The 10,815-nt window shown below is 51.1% G+C and overlaps 1 protein-coding gene across 1 annotated transcript in view; it reads right to left on the reverse strand.

Annotated features, from left to right (window-relative positions):
* Positions 1–10,815, reverse strand: part of LOC125433454 (uncharacterized protein KIAA1755-like) — an 80,853-nt gene that overhangs the window by 19,536 nt on the left and 50,502 nt on the right. Inside the window, exons 2-4 of the mRNA XM_048497962.1 lie at positions 5,818–6,015; positions 3,141–4,383; positions 820–996 (exon numbers count right to left, since the gene is read on the reverse strand). Coding sequence (XP_048353919.1) covers positions 820–996; positions 3,141–4,383; positions 5,818–6,015 — 1,618 coding nt within the window. The remainder of the gene's footprint in view (positions 1–819; positions 997–3,140; positions 4,384–5,817; positions 6,016–10,815) is intronic.

Consider the following 10,815-nt stretch of genomic DNA (forward strand, 5'->3'; position numbering starts at 1 on the left):
AGGTCATTTATGAATAGGTTAAAGAGCACTGGTCCCAAAACGGATCCTTGGGGGACACCACTCCCGACATCTCTCCATTGTGAGAACTTCCCATTTACACCCACTCTTTGTTTCCTGTTTCTCAACCAGTTTTTAATCCATAGGAGGACTTCCCCTCTTATTCCTTCATTGCTGAGTTTTCTCAACAGTCTCTGGTGAGGAACTTTGTCAAAAGCCTTTTGGAAATCCAAGTAGACAATGTCCACTGGTTCCCCCTTATCCACATGCCTGTTTACACCCTCAAAGAACTCTAGTAAGTTTGTAAGACAGGATTTGCCTCTGCAAAAGCCATGCTGACTCTTTCTCAGCAGGTCTTGCTTTTCTACATGTTTAATAATTTTATCTTTAATGACAGATTCTACTAATTTACCAGGAACAGATGTCAAACTGACTGGCCTGTAATTTCCCGGGTCTCCCCTAGATCCTTTCTTAAAGATTGGTGTGACATTGGCCATCTTCCAGTCTTCAGGGATGGAGCCTGATTTCAGGGATAAGTTGCACCTTCCAGACCAACCTCTTTTTTAGACCAGCACAGGTTTTATGCTGAAGGCCTTCCACTGACAGGGACTCTCGGTCCATCAAGGTCAGTATTGTCTACTCAGACCGGCAGCTGCTCTCCAGGGACTCAGGCAGAGAGAGGTCTTCCACCTCCTCTACTATGCAGTCCTTTTAATGGCGATGCCAGGGATAGAACTTGGGACCTTCCACGTGCCAGGCAGAGGCCTTCCCACTCGGCCCCAGCCCCTCCCCAGCGTCTGCACACGTTTCGGCTAATAATACCTGGCAGACACGCTATCCCAGAAGACAGAAGCTCAGGACGGAGCACCTCCCACTGGACACGATTCTGGGGGCTGGATCCGGGGAGAAGAGCATCCGTGGGCGAAGTACCCTCTATAGCACCTTCCAGGCACTTGGGTAGGGGGACTTCCGCAAGCACCACGCCAACCTCGTTAGTACCTGGCAAGAGAAACTTGGTTAGGAATTGGACAGATAGGGTGTGCCCAAAGGCCATCTAGACTGGCCCTCTGTCCTACGCAACAAACAAAAACAAGAGGTTCTGATGAACTCAAGGACACAGACCCAGCCCCTGTAAACTCAAAAATACACACGTTGCACTGGCTGTGTCCAATCTTATATATTGACCTTACATATAATTAAACAACTTAACACTTCTATTTGTATTTACATTTCCTTATTTCTCTGACAAAATTCTTAAAGATCCAGCATAAGTCTTCCAACTCTTATAACTAAACATAAATAATCACTTAGTCCATTCAATTCTTCAGTTCCATATAGTCCATATTCCAATTCTGTATATGTATCTGTGTAATTTTAATTTCAGATACACCCATTAGAAACCTCAAAGAACTGTTGGAAGTTGTTTGAACACACTGGCATACTGAGGAAGACGCACGAAAAACGTTCCATACGCGCGAGACGTTTTTATGTAGAACCTACAGAATTGGAATATGGACTATGTGGAACTGAAGCTTCGTCTCTGAACAAAGAATTGAATGGACTAAGTGATTATTTATGTTTAGTTGGAGTTGGCAGACTTATGCTGTATCTTTAAGAACTTTGTCAGAGAAATAAGGAAATGTAAATACAAATAGAAGTGTTAAGCAGCTTAATTATATGTAAGATCAATATATAAGATTGGACACAGCCAGAGTGCAACGTGTGTATTTTTGAGTTTATTTGGGCTAACGGTAACATGGCACTCTTAAAGATAGTGGAAATGTAACACAGTCATTGCCTTGAGCTAGAACACTCCAGGACAGCCTGATCTCATCAGGTTTCAGAAGCTACCGTGTTTCCCCGAATATAAGACAGTGTCTTATATTAATTTTTGCTCCCAAAGATGCGCTATGTCTTATTTTCAGGGGATGTCTTATATTTCTGTGTTCTGTTCGTCAGGCATGCTTCCAAACAAAAACTTTGCTACGTCTTACTTTTGGGGGATGCCTTATATTTCGCACTTCAGCAAAACCTCTACTGTCTTATTTTCAGGGGATGTCTTATATTCGGGAAAACAGGGTATATACCCTGAAAATGTTGTTGGTCTCTAAGGTACTTCTGGACTTAAATCTGGCTTTTCCTTTAGCCTCACAACTACCGTGTTTCCCCGAACATAAGAAAGTGTCTTATATTCATTTTTGCTCCCAAAGATGCACTATGTCTTCTTTTCAGGGGATGTCTTATTTTTCTGTGTTCCGCTCGTCGGGCATGCTTCCAAACAAAAACTTTGCTACGTCTTACTTTCGGGGGATGCCTTATATTTCGCATTTCAGCAAAACCTCTACTACGTCTTATTTTCAGGGGATGTCTTATATTCGGGGAAACAGGGGAAGCAGGGTCAGCCCTGCTTTGAATTTGGATGGGCGACCTCCAAAGAACACCAGGAGCCCGAGGCGGAGGCAGGCAACAGCAAAGCATCTCAAAGGGTCTCTTGCCTGGAAAACCCCACCGGGGGCACCATAACTGAGCTGTGACTTGACAGCAAAAAAGAAACTGGAGGGGTACACTGGTACCCGACCCCACACAACATCCCAATTCTCTTCTGGGCAACCTCTGATTGGGGTCACTGTAATGGCATTTTAGGGGGGGGGGGGGGTTGCATGTAAGTTTTCGCAGCCATTTAAGTACAGCAACAGCCCCAGGGTGGGTGGAGAGTGTCACGCCCAAAGTCACGGAGCAACTTCACCACAGAAGTGGCTTTCGAACTGGGGACCTGCTCACTCACAGCGAGAAGAAGAAGAAGAAGAGTTTGGATTTATATGCCCCCTTTCTCTCCTGCAAAAGACTCAAAGGGGCTGACAATCTCCTTGCCCTTCCCCCCTCACAACAAACACCCTGTGAGGTGGGTGGGGTGAGAGAGCTCCGAGAAGCTGTGACCAGCCCAAGGTCACCCAGCTGGCGTGTGTGGGAGTGCACAGGCTAATCTGAATTCCCCAGATAAGCCTCCACAGCTCAGGCGGCAGAGCTGGGAATCAAACCCGGTTCCTCCAGATTAGATACATGAGATTAGATACATGAGAGACATGAGCTCTTAACCTCCTACGCCACTGCTGCGTAGGAGCGACAGATTCCATCGCCATTACCTTTCCCGCCTGCCTGCTTGGCTCCGGCCGTCCTGGGAGAGCAAACGACAGACGCCCTCTTTCGAGGCCCCTCCTGCCCTTTGCTGCCCTTCTCGGCCACGGACAGGCCACCCCCGGAGGAAGCCTGCAGGCGGTGGCCTTTCAAGAATGAGAATTTGCTGCCGGCCGCCAAAGACTCCGCAGGCGGCTTCAGAAGCTTCGCGTGCCCCGGTCTGGCCACCTGCTCGGCTTTGCCTTCCTTGTTCGGAGTGTCCGAGAGGCTCCCGTGAACGGTCACCTCTGACCCCTCTGGAGGCCGAGCGGCCGTGCTTTCCAAGGGGTGTGCCGCATCCATTTCCTCCAAAATGGCCGCCATCAATCCTGAGCTGAAGCGGACCGGATTTTGGAGGGCGGCCACATACGACTCCCGATACCGGCACCTTAATTCGTGATGCTCGGGGTCCCGGCTCAGCTTCCTCCGCAAGCAAGGGGTGCAGGGGCCTTCCTCGGAGTTCTGCCCCTTCCCACAGGTCCAGTTTTCCACGGCCGCGGCCTCCCCCTCGGCCCAAGAAAGCCCCTCGTTGGGTTCGGGCGATTCCTCCCTTCCAGCCTGCGGAGAAGGCAAAACCGTCGTCTTGGCCGGAGAAGGAAGATCCAATTTCCTCTCTTCGGAGAAGCCCAAGAGGTTGACGTACTCCCCTTCCAGGTTCTCGCTGATGATGTCGCACAAACTCGGCACCACAAACAAGGTGGATTTCATCCAGGATCCCTGCTCCACTTTGATGAGGCCCGGGTACTTGCTCGGAGCAGCTCCCACGTCCCCAGCGGTGCGGTTGGTGCGCCTCGGGGACTCGGGAGGGGTTGTCGTGTCTTTGCCCTCCGAATCTTCAGCCTGAGATATTTTGACGAATTCTGGGCTGACGATTTTGCTCCACGGCACCGGGGCAATCCCGTTGCTGGTGGCCACCAGGCAATTCCGCAGCTCTGGCCGGTCGAGGTCTCGGTTGACCTCCTCCAGCCACTCCTGGGTGAAGAGCAGGGAGCAGGTGGCTTCCGAGATGGGGATCTTCTCGACGGTGGTCAGGTCTCTGGAGAGGCACTTCACGGAGAGAGAAGCCGACTGCTCTCCGCAGGGCTCGGCTTGCAGGTAGAAGTCGCCGGGGCGCAGCAGGAGGGGGTTCAGCGGGCCCAGGTGGACGACCACTTTCTCATGGAGGCACAGGGGCCAGCCTTCGTGGAGGAAAACGTGGCTGATGTAAGGAGCCTGGAGGAAAGAGAAGGTAGAGGCTGTTACAGCTGCTGGCTTGGCATCCCTTTGGCTCTTCCGCTCTTGCAGAATAATGCACTTTCAATCTCCATGCATCCATGCATCCATGCATCCATGCATCCATCCATCTATAGGCCGCCTCATCCCCGAAGGGCTCGAGGCGGCTCACAACATGGCTGTTTCCAACAGCAATTTAATACAGCATAAAAACTGAACCTATTAAAACACAACAGCAGTTAATAACAATAGATAAATTAAAACAACAAAATTGTGTAAAACATACACACACAGGTGCCCAATCTAAAAGAACTTTCAGTTCTGCATGTGTGGGAAAGGCCTTTGTGAGGCCACGAGCCCAGAAACAACGGGCTGATATTCTGTCCGTCAGAGGACCTTTCTTCACAAATTACCTACAATGTTTTGAAAAAGTTTTCCACCACCCCCCACCCCTGTATGTCTGCACTGACCCCCGTTTCACGTTTCCCCCCTTTTCTAAAGTTAGTCGAATTGATGCTGCAACGCAACAAAGCTTCGTGTTGCGATTCTCCGTGCCTTGCATAATCGATGCCTTGGAAATTAAACACCCCTCCCCCAAACTTTAAAAACTCACAGAACTGATCAGATAAACAGGGGAGGGGGGGCAGAGCAAATGGCACCCAGGAGGAAATTTGGGAATGGCAGAGTGGCACGGAAAAAATATTAAAGAGACCGCACAGCAGCGAACCCGTTTTGAAAACGTTTTAGCCTACAGTTTTGTTTTTAAAGGGGATTCACTGAACACATTTTGACACTGGAAATGAAACGTTGTCAGAACCAAAGGTTGGGGCGGGGGGAGAATGCAGAACAGGAGGTGGTGATGGCCACTCACCTGAATAGCTTTAAAAGGGGCTTGGACAGATTTATGGAGAAGAAGTTGATCTATGGCTCCAAATCTTGATCCTCCTTGATCTGAGATTGCAAATGCCTTAGCAGACCAGGTGCTCGGGAGCAGCAGCCGCAGAAGGCCCTTGCTTTCACCTCCTGCAGGTGAGCTCCCAAAGGCACCTGGTGGGCCACTGCGAGTAGCAGAGAGCTGGACTAGATGGACTCTGGTCTGATCCAGCTGGCTTGTTCTTATGTCCTTATGTTCTTACAGGTAAGCTACAAAGCCATTTTGTGGCTGGCTCCACCTCCTCCGGCAGCCATTTTGTGGCCGTACCCTCCAAACTATAGCAGGTTGAAAAAAGGCCGGTGACCCCTGGGATAGTTTAAGCCAGGTTCAAAGAAATCCGGTGCACAACCTCATCTGCATTTTAGAAGGACCGCGGGGAAGAAGTTCTGAATGGATCAAGCCGTCTCTTTGGCTACACTGAGGGCGGGCTCCCAGAGCACCAAGGCCGTGGATGCTCCTCTCCTCTCCCCTCCCAGTCCCAAACCCACGTCTGCACTCACGCAGGCCGCTTGCCGAACGTGCTCCAGCAGCCGCCTGGATGGGATGAGGAAGTCCAGGAGGCAGCACAGCCCGTCTCCGTGGTATTTGGCCTCCAGCACGTGGAAAAGCTGGCTGAGCACCATCGGGGCCGTGGAGTCAAAGGGCGGGTAGAGGGCCGAAAGCGTGTTCTGCACCGCAGCGTCCAGGGACTGTGGGTCCTGCAGGGGAAGAAGAGAGAGCCGTCAGCAGGACACGGAAGCCCCAGGACAGTGGGCGGGACGGCACCTTTCCGGAATTGTCCACAGCAAACAAGGCAGTTTTGCTTCATTCGAAACATGGAGCAGCCAACAGTCCTCCTGGCAGATCTGGAGGGGGCTCAGGTTCTAAATAAAAGGCACAAAATGAATGTGCAAAAATGCACAAAGAAGAAGGAGAAGAGTTTGGGTTTATATCCCAAACACCCTGTGAGGTGGGTGGGGCTGAGAGAGCTCCGAGAAGCTGTGACTCGCCCAAGGTTACCCAGCTGGCGTGTGTGGGAGGGCACAGGCTAATCTGAATTCCCCAGATAAGGCTCCACAAGTGAAGCGGCAGAGCTGGGAATCAAACCCGGTTCCTCCAGATTAGATACAGGAGCTCTTAACTTCCTACGCCACTGCGTAGAGGAGGAGGAGTTTACACCCAAGGATCCTGCAGACTGCACACAATTGCCACACCCAAGGCCAGGGATGGAGAAGGAAGCCCACCTTCCCCTCTCCCCCTCCCTAACCCTCTCCCCCAGTGTGGGTGGGCCTCTCCCAGATAACAAGCCCCTCCCCCTTCCTCCTCCCCCATGTGGGTGGACCATGACCAGATGATGGGTCCCCTCTCCCCTCTTCCCCCCAGGGTGGGTAGCCCGGGACCAGAAAGGATCGGGAGGGTACTCCTGCTGCCAAGCTGCTGATGTGTCCCAACCCATGTGCTCAGCCCCCCCCCGCCCCCGCCACTCAGGCCAAGAGCACGGCAGATTTTTTATTTCAAGCCAGCTGGATCAGACCGGAGTCCATCTAGTCAAAGCACTCTGCTACTCGCAGTGGCCCACCAGATGCCTTTGGGAGCTCACATGCAGGAGGTGAAAGCCATGGCCTTCTGTTGCTGCTGTTCCTGAGCACCTGGTCTGCTGAGGCATTTGCAATCTCAGATCAAAGAGGATGAAGATTGGGAGCCAGAGATCGATTTCTACTCCATAAATCTGTCCAAGCCACTTTTAAAGCTATCCAGGTTAGCGGCCATCACCACCTCCTGTGGCAGCATATTCCAAACACCAATCACACGTTGCATGAAGAAGTGTTTCCTTTTATTAGTCCTAATTCTTCCCCCCAGCATTTTCAATGGATGCCCCCTGGTTCTAGTATTGTGAGAAAGAGAGAGAAATTTCTCTCTGTCCACATTTTCTACCCCAGGCATAATTTTATAGACTTCAATCATATCCCCCCTCAGCCGTCTCCTCTCCAAACTAGAGAGTCCCAAACGCTGCAGCCTCATCATCCTCGTTGCCCTTCTCTGCACTTTTTCTACCTCTTCGATATCCTTTTTGAGATGTGGCGACCAGAACTGAACACAGGACTCCAAGTGCGGTCGCACCACGGCTTTATATAAGGGCATGACAATCCTTGCAGTTTTATTTATTGCAGGGCAAATGTGCTGGCTGTAAACCTGCTCTCTCTCTCAGGACCCTGTGATCAACCCTCAAGATCCCGAGACAGGCCTCTGGGGATTCACCGTGTTGGTCTGCAGGAGGAGAGCAACATTCGAACCCGCGGCACCTTTGAGAGCCGCAAGGTGTGAGCTTCCCAGTCCAAGCTCTCTGTCGCAGATGCTGGGTGACCGATACTTAACTGAAACCGGACTACAGTTGGGAAACTTTTTGTTGCCTGGATCCCTTGGTACATTTTTCACAATGTGGTTTTATCATGTGGAGGGGGAGGGGATTTGGACATTTCAGCACTTAGAAGAGAAGAAGAAGAGGTTGGATTTATATCCCCCCTTTCTCTCCTGCAGGAGACTCAAAGGGGCTGACAATCTCCTTGCCCTTCCCCCCTCACAACAAACACCCTGTGAGGTAGGTGGGGCTGAGAGAGCTCCGAGAAGCTGTGACTAGCCCAAGGTCACCCAGCTGGCGTGTGTGGGAGGGCACAGGCTAATCTGAATTCCCCAGATAAGCCTCCACAGCTCAGGCGGCAGAGCGGGGAATCAAACCTGGTTCCTCCAGATTAGATACACGAGCTCTTAACCTCCTACGCCACTGCTGCTCCTAGAAACAGAAAGGAAAACTCATCCCCTGTGTAGAAACAGAAACGTAGAAACAGAAAGGAAAACTCATCCCTTGCGATGCCTCCAACCTGGTTCAAGTGTGAACTGGCTGAAGCGTGTCTCATTCTGCGCCGCTCTGAAGCTCCCGAGGCCACGCTGAAGTGTTCACAGAGGCCAGCTGTGACCTACAGCAGATGCAACTTATGCAATAGGTCACCATCCGTATTTAGCTCTCGATGAGACCGGTGGGTGGCGGTGGGATTCCAGAAGCCTACGGAGAGGAAGGCCGGCTCTCCATTCCACAAACGGAGGGCAGAGAGGCCGGCTCGTGACCCGACAAAGCGGATGAGGTCATTTGCCAGGAACTATTTCAAACTCACGTCTCAAGATCTCGGGTTGTCCCAGGACAGCATTCGAAAATCAAATGGGAGCCTAGATGGGAGCTGCAGAGGAGCCAAAGCCAATGAAAAGCTTCTCCCACAACTGGCTATGGGGACCCCCTTTCAGTTCGGACATCCGAGGCCCCCAAGGGCCATCCATCCGAGACCCCCAAGGACCATCCAGTCCAGCCCCCTACCATGCAGGAACACACAATCAAAGCACTCCTGACAGATGGTTGTCCAGCCTCTGTTTAAAAACCTCCAAAGAAGGAGACTCCACCACCCTCCGAGGCAGCCTATTCCACTGTCTAACAGCCCACACCGTCAGGAAGTTCTTCCTGATATTTAGGTGGGATTCTTTTTCTTGAATCCCTGACCCCTTGTTCCAGTCTCAGGAGCAGCAGAAAACAAGATTGCTCCCTCACCAACATGACATCCCTACAAACAGTGAAAAATGGCGATCATGTCACCCCCTTAACCGTCTCTTTTCAAGACTGAACATCCACAGCTCCCTAAGTCTCTCCTCATAGGGCAGTGGTGGGATCCAAAAATTTTAGTAACAGGTTCCCATGGTGGTGGGATTCAAACTGTGGCGTAGCGCCAATGGGGCTGGGCGGGGCATTCTGGGGGCGTGGCCGGGCATTCTGGGGGCGGGGCATTCCTGGGCGGGGCTGTGGCAAGGATGCAGCCTCTGCGCCGGTCCTTAAGCAGGAAACGAATGCACACAGGTGCAGGCTGCCACGCACGCCGGTGCACCTCCTGCTAGACTGCTTCCAGTTCTGCGCGCTACTGCTGAGGGGCGTAACTAAGGCCAAAATCACGTGGCAAAATCACCCATTAGTAACCCCATCTCGGCACACACAAATAATTAGTAACCTACTCTCGGGAACCTGTGAGAACCTGCTGGATCCCACCTCTGGTTGTATGGATGCCAAAGTTGGACCCTGAAGAAAGCCGACAGGAAGAAAGTCGATTCGTCTGAAGCGTGGTGTTGGCAGAGAGTTTTATGGTTCCTGTGGACCACCAGAAAGACAAATCCGTGGGTGCTAGATCAAATCAAGCGGGAACTCTCCTGAAAGCTAAAACGACTCAACGGAGGCTGTCGTCCTTTGGTCTCATTATGAGAAGACAAGACTCCCTGCGAAAAACAATTATTCTAGGAAACGTTGAAGTCAGCAGGAGAAGAGGGAAACCCAAAATGAGATGGACTGACTCAATCAAGGAAGCTGCTGGCCTCCGTTTGCAAGAACTGAACAAGAAGAGGAAGAAGAGTTTGGATTTATATCCCCCCTTTCTCTCCTGCAGGAGACTCAAAGGGGCTGACAATCTCCTTGCCCTTCCCCCCTTCACAACAAACACCCTGTGAGGTAGGTGGGGCTGAGAGAGCTCCGAGAAGCTGTGACTAGCCCAAGGTCACCCAGCTGGCGTGTGTGGGAGTGTATTATATTATTACATTTATTATTTAATTCTATATGCACTTCTTATTAAGGAGGAGGAGGAGGAGGAGTTTGGATTTATATCCCCCCTTTGTCTCCTGTAGGAGACTCAAAGGGGCTGACAATCTCCTTGCCCTTCCCCCCTCTCAACAAACACCCTGTGAGGTGGGTGGGGCTGAGAGAGCTCCGAGAAGCTGTGACTAGCCCAAGGTCACCCAGCTGGCGTGTGTGGGAGTGCACAGGCTAATCTGAATTCCCCAGATAAGCCTCCACAGCTCAGGCGGCAGAGCTGGGAATCAAACCCGGTTTTCCCAGATTAGATACACGAGCTCTTAACCTCCTACGCCACTGCTGCTCCCATTTTGTTCTTTTTTTGCCCCACTTCTCTCTGCAAGGAGCAGCATCGACTGTGCGCTGGGCCTCTACAACCTGGTGGAGGAACAAGTCCACACTTTGGTGACCAGGTCCAACGGCCGCTTGGAGCACCTGCAGTTCCTGCGGAAGATCCGGGAGCTGGAGGCCGAGTTTTGCCAGGTCAGTGAGTCCTGGGGGGCCCCATGGGGCATCGCAGAATGGTCAGGCATCGCGTCTCTTGCCCTTACAGCCTTTTACTTCAATATGAAACCTATGTGAAACCTATATAGGTTTTAAATGTGGGTTTTTCTGGACGCCTCTTATTTATTTAATTATTACCGCTGTTTTATATGAAGTTTTAGAAAGTTTTATGATTATTAATTGGATGGAGCTTATGTTATTTGTTTGTTGTGTGGTATGATTTGCTCCTTTATTCAATATTGTATGAATTTTATGCTGTACACCGCCTGGAGCCCTTCGGGAATCGGGCGGTATAGAAACCAAAGAAGGAAAGATAGATAGATAGATAGATAGATAGATAGATAGATAGATAGATAGA

Source organism: Sphaerodactylus townsendi, linkage group LG05 (genome assembly GCF_021028975.2).
Source record: "Sphaerodactylus townsendi isolate TG3544 linkage group LG05, MPM_Stown_v2.3, whole genome shotgun sequence".
Taxonomy (NCBI): domain Eukaryota; kingdom Metazoa; phylum Chordata; class Lepidosauria; order Squamata; family Sphaerodactylidae; genus Sphaerodactylus; species Sphaerodactylus townsendi.